This window comes from Geotrypetes seraphini, chromosome 12, assembly GCF_902459505.1.
Source record: "Geotrypetes seraphini chromosome 12, aGeoSer1.1, whole genome shotgun sequence".
Lineage (NCBI taxonomy): Eukaryota > Metazoa > Chordata > Amphibia > Gymnophiona > Dermophiidae > Geotrypetes > Geotrypetes seraphini.
In genome coordinates, this window is record NC_047095.1 from 111,689,975 (window position 1) to 111,706,398 (window position 16,424).

Here is a 16,424-nt window from a genome sequence, read left to right on the forward strand (position 1 = left end):
TAATCTATCCTTGGAGTCTGTATTGTCCCAGTATCCCTAGGGTTACCATATGGCTCCAGAAAATGGAGGACGGATTGAGACATCTGGGTTTTACTTCCATTATTTGTGAGGGGCCACACTTCCCTCTGAACCAGTGCTGGGGTTGGATGAGGGGACTGCATGTAACTATTTCCCTCTGGCAGTGTGAGCTGGCGCAGTAAATGCGATGCCCATAGGAATTGAATGGATGTCGGAGAATTGCCGCGCATCACTCAGCTTTGCGGCTTTGTAAAAGGGGGAACTATATTTCTATAAACCAGGTTCTACTTTTTTCATCTGCACGTGGCTAGGCTAAGAGGTAGTGCTATTCTCACTGTTGGACTATTTTAGCAGAGATGGCCAAGGAGATGAATGAACAGAAGCATTCATTGAATAGTTTCCCCGCGGTGTGATTCCTGTTCATCCATCTCCTTGGCCAACTTGGCTGAATCTTACACTTTCTTCAAATTTGGTGAGAATAACACTACCTTATCCACCTCCCTTGGCCATATCTACTCTCCTTTGGACCACGCTTACTGAGGAGATTGGTGGTTCTTCTTAGATTATTTCAGCTGAACAGAAGTGAAGGAATACTATTAGTTGACTCCCACATCCTTGAATACATAACTTACTGTACTGATGCGTTTGAAATTTAACGCACATCCTGGAAAACGTTATTTCACTTTAAAAATTCCCAAAACTCTGGAGATTTTGCTTTTAAAATGTTAATTGACTACTTTTGTTATATTTTTGCATGCTAGACCTAATTAATACTTTAGTGAGACAGCATTGCATTGTGATGTCACCAGGCATTGCCAAGGTAACCTATTTGCTGATGGTGCCTTATGTACACAGAAGGATTTCAAGGCATAGACACATGGTGCTTTCTGATGAATGCACAAAAAATGATCAATACAACAAAATAAAACACGGCCATAAAATAATACAGGCTTGCTGACCAGGAAAATATGGGGCCCATAATCAAAAAACATAGATGTCCAAAAAGCATCCTAAATCAGCACTTGGACGTCGAAATGACAATAATCAAAACCGTCGTTCTGTATGTCTAGTGAGGTGTTCCAGCCTCTGTCCATTCAGAGCATGAGATGGGCGTGGTAGAGATGTGTTATGGGCGAGCTTTGGGTTAGGGTTAGACAAGGACGTCTCGCAAGACATCTGGATAGAACTCGAGGCACTATAGAAATGATTAGCAGAGATAGTATGGGGAAGTAGTAAGAACTGAGATATGTGAGGATTCCCTGATGGCAGAATGCAAGGCAAAAACAAAGGAATAATTGACTGCTCTATTCTGTATATGTGGTAGGTACAGACAACCAGCTCAGATTCTGATTCAAAGAGGAAAAGATCATTCCTGCAATCTCTGAGTGCCCTCCGCCACCATAGCAGGAGCTATCACTCAACACCTACAGCCTTTCTGGGAGAGACTGAAGTGAGTGAGAAGTATGCCAGTGCCAGGAGCCCAGGTATGCTCAGGCAGGTAAGGAGATGGGTTTCAGCTACCAACTATGTGCCATATCATAGGTGGACTTCTACTTTCATCTGCTGGAGTGGAGGAGTGCCCACATGTAGTTAGCATAGTGGGCTGAGAATCGAGACAGCTGGGTTCAGTTTCCACTACAGCTCCTTGTGACCTTGAGAAATCGCATAACTAGGTAGTTACCATTTATGTGAAGACAAAAAAGAGGACACATGACCCTGCGCTTCACTTATTATGTTGGTCCTCTTTTAGCCCTTTCAGTGCTTCTCTCTCTCTCGGGAAGAGCTGAGTCTACTGGAGGAGGAGCTAAGTCTTTAGTTTTTCCTGAATAGGCACTGAGTGGAATTCAAAAAAGCATAGTTCGCCATAATTAGATGGCCTGTCTCTAGTCAAGATTAGTCTCTAATTTTGCAGAAAGTCAAAATTTTACTTTGTTTAGCAGAAACTTGTAAATGTAATCCTTTGCTAGTTTTGGGCTCAGAGAAATTTCAGCTTGCCAATCTCTGAAAAATGTAAAGTATAATTGTCTCCATACATCGCCATTGATTCTTTTTCCTATCAAGTGATTAAAATATGAAATTAACTTCCACATACTGTTAGATCTGAATCAAATGATAAATTGTTTTGTTGCCAATTAAAATCTCATTTTAAAATTTTTGAAATTGAGTTTTATTACTTTAGATAATCCACCTCAGAATCTGTGACATCTCAGAAATGACTGTTAAACTGTTATGGTAAATCCATGATGAGTCAATTAATTGGGAACAGCGCAACAAATTTTAATTTTTTTTTTCTGGGGCAAGAAGAAAATGAGGCTTACTTTATAGAATTTGACATCCTGTGTATGTAATTAGCCTCAGGTTTCTCCTATCACGTATAGTTTTTGAGCAAAGCGCAAATATTTATAGCATGAGAAGTCATAATGTGCTGATTTAATTAAGAAGCAAAACCCTAATACAAAATTGATTTAATCTCAACTGTGCTGATGAAACTTGAAAATTTATGATGCAATAGGCCTACAGCATATTCCTGCTCCGCCTCTTCACCCACAATAATTTAATTATATAGTACATTATTACATCATCATTAAAATTAATACTTTAGCTTAAAAATCTAATTTGAGGCAAACTGTTTTAATATTTCAGAGATTGTTATAACATTTACTCCAAGCATTAGCAATTTGTTTAAGGTGTACATCCATACTGCCCTTTTTGATAAATCTATGAAAGCATCAATGATCATTAATAACTTTAAATGTTAGTTTACTGTTATTTTGTTGTTTGATTTTCTTTTGTGCATACATATGATCTATATTATATTGCAGGGGTGCCCAAAAGGTCGATCACAAGGGCAACGTGAGTCGATCGCGGTAGACTCGTGTTGCCTTTGCGTTCTCCCTGCTTCCTCAAAAGCCAGGTGCATGCAGCCACTGCACAAGTGCCGGGCCCACAAGCCTCCCCCAACGTCAATTCTGACATTGCAGAGGAAGTTCCAATCGCTGCCTGGCTGGCCCGGAACTTCTTCTCCGATGTCAGAATTTATGTCGGGTGTGGGGGGGGAGGGGGTGGCTTGTGGGCCCAGCGCTTCTGCATGGGCCTGGCTTTTGCAGTGTCTGGGAAGCAGGGAGAAATCGGTAGCGATGGCTTAGGTTCAGGGAGAGAGAAAGAAAGGGGGGGCACGGAGAGAGAAAGACAGAAAGAAAGACAGGGCAGGGAGAAAGAAAGAAAGAAAGAAGGGGGGGCAGGGAGAGAGGAAGAAAAAGTTGGGGGAGGGGATGGAGTGCGTAGGGTGGCAGGGGGCAGGCAGGGAGAGAGGAAGAAAAAAAGTTGGACTCATAGAGGGACAGAGAGAGATGTTGGTTAGGGAATGGAATGAGGTCTGGAGGAGAGGTAAGCATGCAGGAGGCAGGAAGAATGGAATAAATATTGGATGCAATCAGAAGGAAGTGCAACCAGAGACTCATGAAATCATCAGACAACAAAGGTAGGAAAAATGATTTTATTTTCAATTTAGTGATCAAAATGTGTCCGTTTTGAGAATTTATTTCTGCTGTCTATATTTTGCACCAAGGCCCCCTTTTATTAAACCACAATAGAGTTTTTTAGTGCTGGGAGCCTATGAGCATCGGGAACAGCTCAGGGCATTCAGCGCAGCTCCCTGTGTTAAAAACTGCTATTGCGGTTTTGTAAAAGGGGAGGGTTATGGTCATAGTTTGTCTATTTTTGTATAGTTGTTACTGAGGTGACATTGCATATTTTAGTCATCTGCCTTGACCTCTTTGAAAAAAAACCCTGAATATAAATTATAATTAACATTTTCTTCATACAGTGTGCTTTGTGTTTTTAAAAATTTTATTATTGGTAGATCATTTTGATTTGGTTATTTTAAAAATAACTCGCAAGCCAAAAAAGTGTTAGCAACCCTGTTATATTGTATTATATTTGCATATGTATGATTTCTTCTTTAAATACCAATAAAATTATTGAAATCAGGAAAGAAAAAAAATATATGTAGCGAAAATGTTAATTTTTGCAATATAATGCTCTTTTGCCAAAAATCAAAGGGTTATACTGAAAAATGAAGGTCAGTTTTGAATTCAGCGAGCCCCAAATCACCATAAAACACCCACTACAATTCATGCCCCAAACATCTCTGTTGCACAGTGTAATTATGGTTCAGAAGTATCCCTAGTACTATTATAACTTTGTGGTCAGGGTCACAGTGATGTTCAGGGATACTCTTCAATAGTGCTATCCTTGACTTCTCTCATTATAGGTTTCTCACACAGGTTTCACCCGAGCAAGAGGGATTCTTTAACCTGTTGAGCCACATCCAGGATGCTCAGATGGATGAGCAGCGCTGTAGCATAAACATCATCCACCATGAAGGCATCTGTGATGCTAAATATAAAGACAAGTGTAAGTACAATTATTTCTATGCAACCTGGTTCCATGTTATAAGAACCCAGCTACTTCGGTCCTGGCTTTATCCCATGATATTCATAGATATGCAATTCAAACATCAAATTACATTCAAAACTAGAATTCCTTATATGGAATGATTTAATGAACGATTCGTTGTTTAAAACTTAAAACTGGCTTTAAGATGAATGATTCTGTGATGATCTATTAAATCTTGGTTTTAAGATACAACTATTCATTTGTACTTTAAGATATGTGTATAAGTCGTGTTTGTTTTACTTTATGTGTTACTTTTGTAATGCCGCTTTCAGGAATAGGCAGTTGACACATTTTGGATTTGTAGGTACTTGGAGGGCCGCAGAAAAAATAGCTTGTCTTATTAAAGAGCCCTAACCTTTTTAGTGTTTCCTCATATGAGAAGAGTTCCATCTCCTTTATCATCTTGGTCGCTCTTCTTTGAACCTTTTCTAGCGCTGCTCTATCTTTCTTTAGATAAGGAGACCAGAATTGAACGCAATACTCCAGATGAGGTCACACCATGGAGCGATGCGGGGGCATTATAACATTCTTAGTCTTGTTAACCATCCCTTTTTTAATCATTCCTAGCATCCTGTTTGCTTTTTTGGCCACCGCCACACACCGGGTGCAAGGTTTCATCATATTGTCTACAATGACACCCAGATCCTTTTCTTGGGCGCTAACCCCCTAGGTGGACCCTAGCATCCGGTAACTATGATTCGGATTATTCTTCCCAACATGCATCATTTGTCCACATTAAATTTCATCTGCCACTTGGACGGCCCAATCTTCTAATTTCCTAAGGCAGTGGTTCCCAACCCTGTCCTGGAGGACCACCAGCCAGTCAGGTTTTCAGGATAGTCCTAATAAATATGCATAAGAGAGATTTGCATATCAAGGAGGTGGCAGGCATGCAAATCTGTTCCATGCATATTCATTAGGGCTATCCTGAAAACCTAACTGTCTGGTGGTCCTCCAGGACAGGGTTGGGAACCACTGTCCTAAGGTCTGAAATTTATTACAGTCTGCATACGTTTTAACAACTTTGAATAGTTAGTGTCATCTGCAAATTTAATCATCTCACTCATCATTCCAATTTCCAGATCATTTATAAATAAGTTAAATTGCACCGGTCTCGGTTCAGACCCCTGCGGCACTCCACTGTTTACTCTCCTCCATTGAGAATAATTACCATTTAACCCTACCCTGTTTTCTATCCAATAACCAGTTCCTAATCCACAACTGAACTTTGCCACCTATCCTATGACTCTTTCATTTTTCTCAGGAGCCTCTCATGAGGAACTCTTATCAAAAGTTTTCTGAAAATCTAGATACACTACATCAACCATCTCACTTTTATCCACATGTTTATTCACATCTTCAAAGAAGTCAAGCAAATTGGTGAGGCAAGACCACCCTCGGCTGAACCCATACTGACTCTTATCTCATTAAATCATGTTTGTCTACGTGTTATAAGATTTCCATAATGGTCTAGCAGACTTAAATCTTATTTTAATTAGTTCCAACTAATGAGATGTTAATGATTTGAAACAAAGGCTGTAGAGTGCTATTATGCCTATAAGTTTGAATTAACTATTCAGTGGTCGGTTACAGTTTTGTTAAGCTTTAGAAAGGGATATGATGCCCTGATATAACCCCTTTGGGTGAAACATGTTGGCGGTATAAATCCCTGAAAGCATGACCACAAGTTTTAAGCTAAGTATTTAAACTATTTATACACCAAGGTGGAAAAAAGTATTTATAAATTTAATAGCAAAGTATGGAAGATCCGGTGAGGAAGTAGTACATAAAGCCTGACACAATGAATTTGTATGCCTGCTAGTTTTACTCTCCACCACCCGAGAGAGGTGGTGGAGAATAAAACTGTGACTGAGTTCAAAGAAGCGTGGGATGAACACAGAGGATTTAGAATCAGAAAATAATATAAAATATTGAACTAAGGCCAGTACTGGGCAGACTTGCACGGTCTGTCTGTATATGGCCGTTTGGTGGAGGATGGGCTGGGGGGGCTTCAATGGCTGGGAGGGTGTAGATGGGCTGGAGTAAGTCTTAACAGAGATTTCGGCAGTTGGAACCCAAGCATAGTACAGGATAAAGCTTTGGATTCTTGCCCAGAAATAGCTAAGAAGAAGAAAAAATTTTAAATTTAAATTGAATCAGGTTGGGCAGACTGGATGGACCATTCGGGTTTTTATCTGCCATCATCTACTATGTTACTTCTGAGGATCTATAAATGTATTATTCACTGTGAAGAGAGTTAGGAGGGGTAAGAGAATATATACCCTTCCAATCTGAAGTTTGGGTTATACTCTCACAGAAGATTTAACTTGAACTATTGTGCTGTTTGGTCTATAAGTTTAACGAAGCACATTTATGCGTAAATGTGGGTTTACTGGAAGAGTTGTGTATTGATGGCGGTAATTTCCTGTTGACCCTCTTAAACTCTATGGTATGCTTCAGCAACCCCTCCCCCTCTTTTACCAAGCTGCGCTGCCAAGTAGCGTGGCTTGATAAGGGGGGGAAGGAAAACTTATTAGATGTCCCGACTTTTCATTGGAACAGTATAGAACATTAATTGTTTTATGATGCAGGACAAAAACATTGGAACGAATTGCTGCCTTTTGTACAATCTCTGTGAAGTTTAGAATCATTTTTTAAAAACTTTAAAAACAACTGTATTTCATCAAGCTTTTGGTAATATCTTGTTGATATCTGTAGAAATGAAAAGAAATAAAAACCAAAACAAAAGGAATCCAAGTGCTACCTTTTTTATTGGACTAACTAGAGCAGGGTTAGATTAGCTTTCGAATATAATCCTCCTTTTTCAGATCATCCTCTAGTTACACCAATATAAAAAGTACCACTCAGATTCTTTTTATTTCTACATATTATCTTTGAGTGGACTAATTCGGTTGCTACACCATTTCGTTTGTTGATATCTGAAAGAATAGTATTATACAACTACTTCTGAGAATACATGTCAATTGTGGTGTGGTGTTGTAAAACATTATGGCAACCTAAGGAGAGGGTTTCACTATAACCCTCCCCACAATTACTCGGGTGGCCACGTTGTATAGAGTAACACAGTTTTGAGGGATTGTGCCCTGAGGAAACCCGGATAGGGTGAAACATGTTGGCAGTACTCTGTCCCTCTTGGCTGAACCACCCAAGATAAGTGTAACAAACTTTAACAAACTTTATTAATTATTTATTGAATTAACACATAAGTATATTATAGCATTGCACAAAAAATCTTTAAAAACTAATTAGTATATGTGACCCGATGACGATAGGGGGCATAAAGCCAGTTGCTATGAGAGACTATTGAGCATCTGGTGGCACCTCTGAGGGTCTGAAGATTCTGGGTATCGAGCAGTTGTGATATAGAAGAGAACGTGGGGAGGGTTATAGTGAAACCCTCTCCTTAGGTTGTTATAGCACGTATTCTTCTATAATTATTCTTCAGTTACAAGCCTACATACCAATTTAGTAAAACATTATGGGCCACAGTATTGTGTCCAATGATCGATTTAATTTTGAATTATGTATTTTTTTTTAGATAGATGACCTTGTAATCTACCAAGAATTGTAGTGTGTGGAATATAAATTTTACAAATAAAAAAAAACCAAACCATGTTTTCTATTAATTCCTTCCATGAATAATTTGAGGTTACGGGGAGGAAGACTTAGGAGCAAATGTTAGCAAATTCTTCTTCGCGGAGATGCCTGGAATGCTCTCCTGAGGGAAGTGGTGGAGAGCAAAACGGTGATGGAATTCCAAAAATCGTGGGATGAAAATAGAGGATCTCTAATTAGAAAATGAAGGATGAAAATTAAAGAACTAAGGCTGGTATTGGACAGATCTGCACAGTCTGTGTCCCATATATGGTGTTTCGGTGTAGGATGGGCTGGGGTGGGCGTCAATGGGAACTCCACTAATATGGAACATGAGGGAGGATGTTACTGGCCAGACATTAAGGTAGATATCCTGCAAAACAGGATGGTTGGATAGGCTGGAGTGAACTTGGATGGTAGAACCTAGGACAATACCAGACTTTACAAGTCTACGGCCCAGAACACAGAGGATCTAGAATCAGAAAATAATATAAAAAATTGAACTAAGGCCAGTACTGGGCAGACGTGCACGGTCTGTGTCTGTATAAGGCCATTTGGTGGAGGATGGGCTGGGGAGGGCTTCAATGGCTGGGAGGGTGTAAGTTTTAATGGAGTAAGTTTTAATGGCGATATCGGCAGTAGGAACCCAAGCACAGTACCGGGTAGAGCTTTGGATTCTTGCCCAGAAATAGCGAAGAAGAAAAAATTGAAAACAATTTAAATTGAATCAGGTTGGGCAGACTGGATGGACCATTTGGTTCTTTATCTGCCATCATGTACTATGTTACTATCTAATCCAAATCTTCATGCTTCTTAACTGTAGCTACCAAACCATTAATTTGAGGTTTTACATCATTTTACAACAGGTAGCAAAGTTTTCCTAGTATCCAAAGAAACCTCAGCAGGTCTACTGATAAATATCCCTAAATTTCTAGATTATTGCACATACAGGCTGTAATTTTTCCTTGAGTTGTCTCAAATGAGCTGCCTTTATACAGTTAATGCTCTTTTGTCTCGACAGCTGACCCAGAGATCCAGCCTCCAGTCCCCTCCCCTACAGCAAATGAAGAGAAAGGCAAGGCAGAGGAGGAAAAAGGGACGGATACAGGAGGTGGCGAGGCAGCTAGCCGCACAGGCACCACTTCATGCAATCGCCAAGGCAGTGCCTTGGCACCATGGGATGACAGTCCAGAAGATAAATAAACTAACAGAGGCAAGTACTGCAGTTCTCTTGAGACCTGACAGCAGCCGTTCAGGGAGCGACGCAGGACCAGGCGGGAGCGCAAAAAGCTCGCGCCTGCTTTGTGCGCCACTCTGCCGCAAGGGATGAGGACTCTGAAGCAGCTGTCCAGTGAGGGAGGGGCAGGAGCACGGAAAGCTCCTTCCGATACAGCGCTGGACCGCCGGAATTTTTTTTAAAAAAGGTACCAGGATGGGGTGTTATATTTGCTCCATAAGATGCACCTTCATTTCCACCCACTTTTTGGGGAGAAAAAAGTGCGTGTTATTGGGCAAAAATACAGTAAGTCTTTTCAAGTAGGTTAACAGTATTGATCATCATATTTTGTTATATTGTACAAGTAGCAATGCTATATGACTTCAATATGCTGTAATAAACACTGTTGTTTCAAAGGCAATGGTTTATTATTTTGTAAATGATTCACTAATACTTGCATTTTTTTTTTTTTTTTTTTTTTAGATTGTCTCACTGTGGGTCGAGTAATGCAGTTGCATCAAGGCCTGATTCCTTTGGCTAGATATAAGGAAGGTATTAATTACACAGAAGTATTTTTAACTCTTCCTCTTTTATTTATATTTTCCATACATGTTATTTGGTTTGTTTACTCCTAATTCTACATATTTTACAGTTTAGATGCATCATTGATATAGAGAACAAAATTTTAAATATCCTCTTTGAAGTGGTACATAATTGATAATCTGGTATGTGCTCTGGCCTTTCTTGTTTAATAAAATGTACTTTTTACAACTTGTGCTCTTAAAGGTAACAAATGGTATGAATATGAATTTTTTATTATTCTCGTCATGTGTGCATGCCCTCACTAATAATCACAAAAAACACTTTCACCAAAAGGAAAAATGAAGGTATAATAAATAAAGACACCAGCAAAAACCAATCTTAAACGGAGGAAAAAGCCTCAGACAGGGGCCCGCCCACCTCCACAATGGTGGAATAACGGTGTTCGGGCGATCACTTCACTGGCATAAAACCTCCTACTTAGATGGTCTTGATGGTCATAGCAATGTATTGAAAAATTACTTTCAGAATCGAGTGATATGGAAGAAGATAATGATAACTTAACTTTCTCCTTTAAAGATCGGAACACCAACGATGGCCAGCGTTTCACTGTCAAGCTGCCTCAGGGTGTTTCAAGCCCGATCGCACTAGAAATATAAAACACTCAAATCAATATTTCTAAAAACCCGGTATGTATTATAACTATATACATCATGAAAACTGGCTACATACCTCTCATACGGACGCCATTCACGTCTCAAAAGATCCAAAGATGGCGGCATGATTAGCAAACCAGCATATCCGAGTTTTTTTTTTGCATGCCCTCACTAAAACACATCCAAGTTGGAATTTATATATATATTGTATGTATATATATATATATTCTTTTAATATAACTTTTTATTGGTGTATCTGTTTTATATTTACTTCAACATCTTTCACATTTATATTCTGAACCTCTGTTTTTACCACTGGATGACATCCTCAAGAGGCTAAAAGCACTAAAGAGGATCGGTAACATCGTGTGGGTCTGCTCCGATCTGATTTTTGGCCATTTCAAAAAGAGCTATTGATACACTAAAGAGTTTGCATGCAAATGATTCGTTGTAATCACCAACTCTCCTGTCCAATTGATCGCTGTGAGAGCGATTCGCGCACATGCGCAGAGCTGAGAGGAAAGAGAAGCCCAGAAAGCAGCCTTCTGCCACTCGGCTGTTCATATTACACGCGCACAATATCTGCCCCATTAAAAAAAAAGAAAAGTCCCCCTGCCAATGATGGCCCTCCCCAACAAACATAGCACTGCAATCCCCCCCCCCAGCAAGAAAAAAATAGGAGGGATGCCCACTCTCTTCTGCCACCGAAAGCCCATCTCCGTGCCAGGTGCCACCACCAAAAATCCCCTATCCCCAAAAAGGCAGAAGGGATGCCCACTCCCTGCCACCGGAGGTCCCCTGAACCCCCCCCCTCCCCTGATACCTTTCAAGAAAGTTGTGGTCTAGTTTTTCAAATTTGGATAATATACACAGTACTTGATGAAGAATTTTTGAAAAAGTACTATATTTTCAGTACTGATTGGTGAAGGGTTTACATTAGCTCTAAGTTAAAGATTATATAAAAATAGCATAAAAAAAGTATTTAGTGGCCAATGATTGGAGCAGGAGTATCACAACTACGCGGACCATCTCAGCTTGTGATTGCATTGCTGTGTGTAGGCTCCATCTCTGAGGCCTTATAGTAAGCCCTAAAGTGTACGGGCTTAACAGTACTGATGTGTATTGTTCCTTATAAGTGGTATTCTACACTATTTTTGTAAATACGCATGAGTCAAGTCTCTTTCATTTGAAATGAGAGGTGATAGGCTCAGGCGTAATCTAAGGAAATACTTTTTTACAGAAAGGGTGGTAGATGTGTGGTACAATCTCCCAGTAGAGGTGGTGGAAACATAAACTGTGTCTGATTTCAAGAAAGCCTGGGATAGTCATGTGGGATCTCTTAAGAGGAAGAGATAATGGTTAGTGGATGGGCCATTTGGCCTTTATTTGCCATCATGTTTCTATGTATTTTCTTTGTTGAATTATGCCTCCTATATTTGTTGTCAAAAAATAGTGTTGCAAGGGGAGATGGGAGGTACCAGGGATGTACCAAATGCCCTCATATTTTAACTCCCAGTGTTGCAAAGGGTTTGTTATAAAATGTTATCAGTGATACAGCAGAGCTTGTATAGATCTGTTCCATTGAATTTTCAAACTCAGTGAGAGGTGTATCGGTTGAGGAGGAAATTAAGGTCTATGAGACTAACTTCCATGAAGGAGAAAACTGTTCGGCATGCTAAATCTAGAGCAGCTATGTTGTCTGAGGTAAAATTTTGGAATTCCTTCCCTGGCATCCTGAGGATATGTTCTGACCTGTTTACAGTTTAGAAAGATGTTGTGGAGGCTTTTCTCTGAAATTGTGCAGGTAGTCATATCTACTAAGAATCTTGGATTGACTGCTGTATTTTATTTAGCAGGGATGGATAGATAACATGCAAACTCGTTGCATTTTGACATTATTTTAAGTGTTAACCGCATAGTTATAGGTGGTTTAGAAATGCAAAAGTGACAGAACAAAATCCCAGGCCACTGAAAACATGAGCAATGAACCAAACGTGTTCCTACAAAAGAGAACAAACAATAAGAGTGGATACATTTTATTCTTTGGGATAGGTGTGTGGAGACTAATACATTAGCATTTACATATATGACATTTACAGATTTTGACTGGATGCATTTGTAAACATTTTATAACAACGACAAGAGGAAACAAGAAAACTGTTACAGAAATATAACAAGATATGAGATAAAAATATATATTCAAAGTCTTGGTGAAGATGCAATAATATTTCCACTGCCAGTCAAGGTTCTGGTTTCTCTTCCCTCCTACAGGAGAGGGTAATTCAGTCATCCTTTAGACTTCCAAATACTGCCGAGGGCACACTTCTCTGCTGTAGGTTTACCTCTGTTAAAAAAATATATATTAATGAAAGGCAGTGGATAGAATCAGCATACAAAATGCAAACACTCTACCTCACCCCTCCAGGCATGATAAGGTGGAAAGATTGAACAAGAAGCCAAAGGAGAAAAGGTAAGCCACTAGGAGAGTAATGAATGTTTTCACTGTGATTTTTTAATAAGAACATAATTGCCAAACTGGCTTAGATCTAAGGTCCATTAAGTCCACTATCCTGTTTCCATAAGTGGCCAAGTCAGAAATACTTGGCAGGATCCCCAACCGTAGATACTTTTTTTGGGGTTACTTACTTCCCAGGAAATACAGGAATGACTCTCCCTAGGACTACCTTAAAGCAATGTTACTTACAGTAACAGTTGTTATCCAGGGACAGCAGGCAGCTATTCTCACTAGTGGGTGATGTCATCCGACAGAGCCCCGGCACGGACGTCTCACAAGCATACTTTGCTTGAAGAAACTCAGAAGTTTCGAGATGCCCGCACCACGCATGCGCCAGTGCCTTCCCGCCCGATACTCCGGGTGTGTCTCCTCAGTTCAGGTAGCTAGCCGAGAAGCCAACCCAGGGGAGGTGGGTGGGACGTGAGAATAGCTGCCTGCTGTCCCTGGATAACAACTGTTACGGTAAGTAACATTGCTTTATCCCAGGACAAGCAGGCAGGTATTCTCACTAGTGGGTGACCTCCAAGCTAACCTCAATGGGATGGTGGGAGAGTTGGCAACTTAGGAGAATAAATTCTGTAATACTGTTTGGCCAAACTGTCCATCCCGTCTGGAGAAAGTATCCAGACAATAATGAGAGGTGAATGTATGAACCGAGGACCAAGTGGCAGCCTTACAAATCTCCTCAATCGGTGTCGATCTGAGGAAGGCTACAGAGGCTGCCATTGCTCTGACCTTATGGGCTGTGACCTTACAGGGAAGGGGTAATCCAGCCTGGGCATAGCAAGACGAGATGCAAGCCGCCATCCAGTTGGAGATGGTACGCTTCGAGACAGGGCGTCCCAACTTGTTCTGATCAAAGGAGATGAAAAGTTGAGAAGCAGTTCTGTGTGGTTTGGTGCGATCCAGATAGAAAGCCAAAGCATGTTTACAGTCCAGAGTATGAAGAGCAGATTCTCCAGGATGAGAATGAGGCTTTGGAAAAAACACTGGAAGTACAATAGATTGATTGAGATGAAATTCAGAGACCACTTTAGGCAGGAATTTCGGATGAGTGCGGAGGACCACCTTGTCATGATGGAATACTGTGAAGGGAGGGTCCGCCACTAAGGCCTGAAGCTCACTGACCCTGCGAGCAGACGTGAGGGCCACCAGAAAAACCACTTTCCAAGTGAGAAACTTAAGAGGAGCCTTGTTAAGAGGCTCAAAATGAGGTTTCATTAGTTGAGAAAGGACAACGTTGAGATCCCAAACCACTGGAGGAGGTTTGAGAGGAGGATTGACATGGAAAAGTCCTTTCATCAATTTGGAAACCACAGGATGAGCAGAGAGGGGTTTCCCTTGTAGAGGCTGATGAAAAGCCGCAATAGCACTCGGGTGGACTCAAATAGATGTAGACTTGAGGCCAGACTGAGACAGTTGTAAAAGATAGTCCAATACAGAAGAGAGGGAGGCTCGCTGAGGCTCCTTAAAATTGGAAATACACCAGGTAGAAAATCTAGTCCATTTCTGGGAGTAGCATTGTCTAGTAGCAGGCTTCCTGGAAGCTTCCAACACATCCCTCACCGCCTGGGAAAACTGGTGAGGAGCTACGTTGAGAGGAACCAAGCTGTCAAGTGGAGAGACTGCAAGTTGGGATGAAGTAGAGATCCCTGCTGCTGAGTAAGCAGTGAAGGAAACACTGGAAGAAGGAATGGCTCCCTGCTGCTGAGTTGAAGTAGAAGGGAGAACCAAGGCTGTCTGGGCCACCGAGGCGCTATCAGAATCATGGTTGCATGGTCGGATTTCAGCTTGACCAGAGTCTTTTGAATGAGAGGAAATGGAGGAAACGCATACAGAAAGCGATTCCCCCAGTCCAGCAGAAATGCATCTGCCTTGAGGCGATGAGGAGTGTAGATCCTGGAGCAAAATTGAGGCAGTTTGAAGTTGTGGGGAGCAGCAAAGAGGTCTATCTGAAGTGTCCCCCACTGAGAAAAGATCTGATGAAGGGGCCTGGAATGAAGGGTCCATTCGTGAGGCTGGAGGAGACGACTTAAGTTGTCTGCGAGGACATTGTCCTTCCGCATAATGTAGACAGCTTTGAGGAAGGCGTTGTGGCGAACTGCCCAATCCCAGACTCGAAGAGCTTCCTGGCAGAGGGAGGCCGAGCCCGTGCCCCCCTGCTTGTTGACATAATACATGGCGACCTGATTGTCTGTGCGAATGAGGACCACCATGTCCTAAAGCAGATGTTGAAAAGCCTGAAGAGCATTGAAAATGGCTCTGAGCTCTAGAAGATTGATTTGATGGAGTCGGTCCGCACTGGTCCAGAATCCCTGAGTGCGGAGACCATCCAGATGAGCTCCCCATGATAGGTCGAGGAATCGGTTGTGAGAACCTTCTGGTGGGGAGGAGTGTGAAACAGCAAACCTCTGGATAGATTCGAAGAGGTCATCCACCAAAGCAGAGACTGCCGAAGAGCAGGAGTGACTATGATGTGTCGAGTCAACGGGTCTGACACCTGAGTCTATTGAGAAGCCAGGGTCCACTGAGGAATCCTGAGATGAAGTCTGGCAAAAGGTATCACATGAACTGTAGAGGCCATGTGGCCCAGGAGAACCATCATGTGTCTCGCCGAGATGGACTGGCGAGAAGATACAGACTGGCAAAGATGGAGCAGGGTCTCCATGTGTTGAGGAGGAAGGAAAGCTCTGAGACGAATGGTATCCAGGATCGCCCCGATGAAGGGAAGAGACTGGGTGGGCTGAAGATGAGACTTGGGGAAGTTGATCTCAAAGCCCAAACTCTGCAGGAAGCAAATGGTAGCCAGGGTCACCGAAATGACCTCTGGAGCTGAGGGGGCCTTGATGAGCCAGTCGTCGAGGTAGGGGAATACCTGAAGACCCCTGTGCAGCGGCCACCACTACCAGACACTTCATGAAGACTCTGGGAGACGAGGACAGGCCAAATGGAAGCACTCGATACTGCAGATGTAGATGTCCCACCCGAAATCTGAGGAACTTGCGAGAGGCCGGATGAATGGGAATGTGAGTGTAGGCCTCCTTGAGATCCAGAGAGCATAACCAATCGTTCTGCTCGAGGAGGGGATAGAGGGAAGCAAGGGTCAGCATGCGAAACCTCTCCTTGACCAAAAATTTTTTGAGGACCCGAAGGTCCAGAATGGGTCGCAGGTCGCCCGTCTTCTTCGGAACGAGGAAGTACCGGGAGTAAAAACCCCGGTTGTGTTGATCCAGAGGAACAGGCTCGAAGGCCCGAAGCCGGAGCAAAGCCTGAGCTTCCTGAAGAAGAAGGGCGGTCTGTGTCAAGTTGGAAGGATACTCTCTTGGAGGGTGGTCCGGAGGGACCCGATGGAATTGAAGAGAGTATCCTTCTCTTACAATGGAAAGCACCCAGAGGTCGGTGGTAA

At 41.9% G+C, this 16,424-nt stretch overlaps 2 protein-coding genes across 4 annotated transcripts in view; one reads left to right on the forward strand and one right to left on the reverse strand.

Annotated features, from left to right (window-relative positions):
- The first annotated feature begins 1,341 nt into the window (after window positions 1-1,341).
- PCP2 (Purkinje cell protein 2) lies at window positions 1,342-10,259 on the forward strand. 2 transcript variants are annotated; one of them, XM_033916026.1, is made up of 4 exons: window positions 1,342-1,516; window positions 4,305-4,434; window positions 9,113-9,304; window positions 9,791-10,259. In XM_033916026.1, the coding sequence occupies exons 1-3, from the start codon at window positions 1,505-1,507 to the stop codon at window positions 9,292-9,294; spliced, it is 324 nt and encodes a 107-aa protein (XP_033771917.1). In that variant the 5' UTR covers window positions 1,342-1,504; the 3' UTR covers window positions 9,295-9,304; window positions 9,791-10,259. The 2 variants fall into 2 exon arrangements, with proteins under 2 accessions (XP_033771917.1, XP_033771916.1); XM_033916025.1 differs by having other exon boundaries at window positions 1,342-1,502.
- A 2,264-nt stretch (window positions 10,260-12,523) lies between these two features.
- The window catches only part of XAB2 (XPA binding protein 2), a 106,014-nt gene continuing 102,113 nt past the window's right edge, over window positions 12,524-16,424 (reverse strand). For both annotated transcript variants that reach the window (XM_033916022.1, XM_033916024.1), the window contains exon 19: window positions 12,524-12,847. In XM_033916022.1, the coding sequence (XP_033771913.1) occupies window positions 12,786-12,847 (62 nt within the window). In that variant the 3' untranslated portion in view covers window positions 12,524-12,785. The remainder of the gene's footprint in view (window positions 12,848-16,424) is intronic.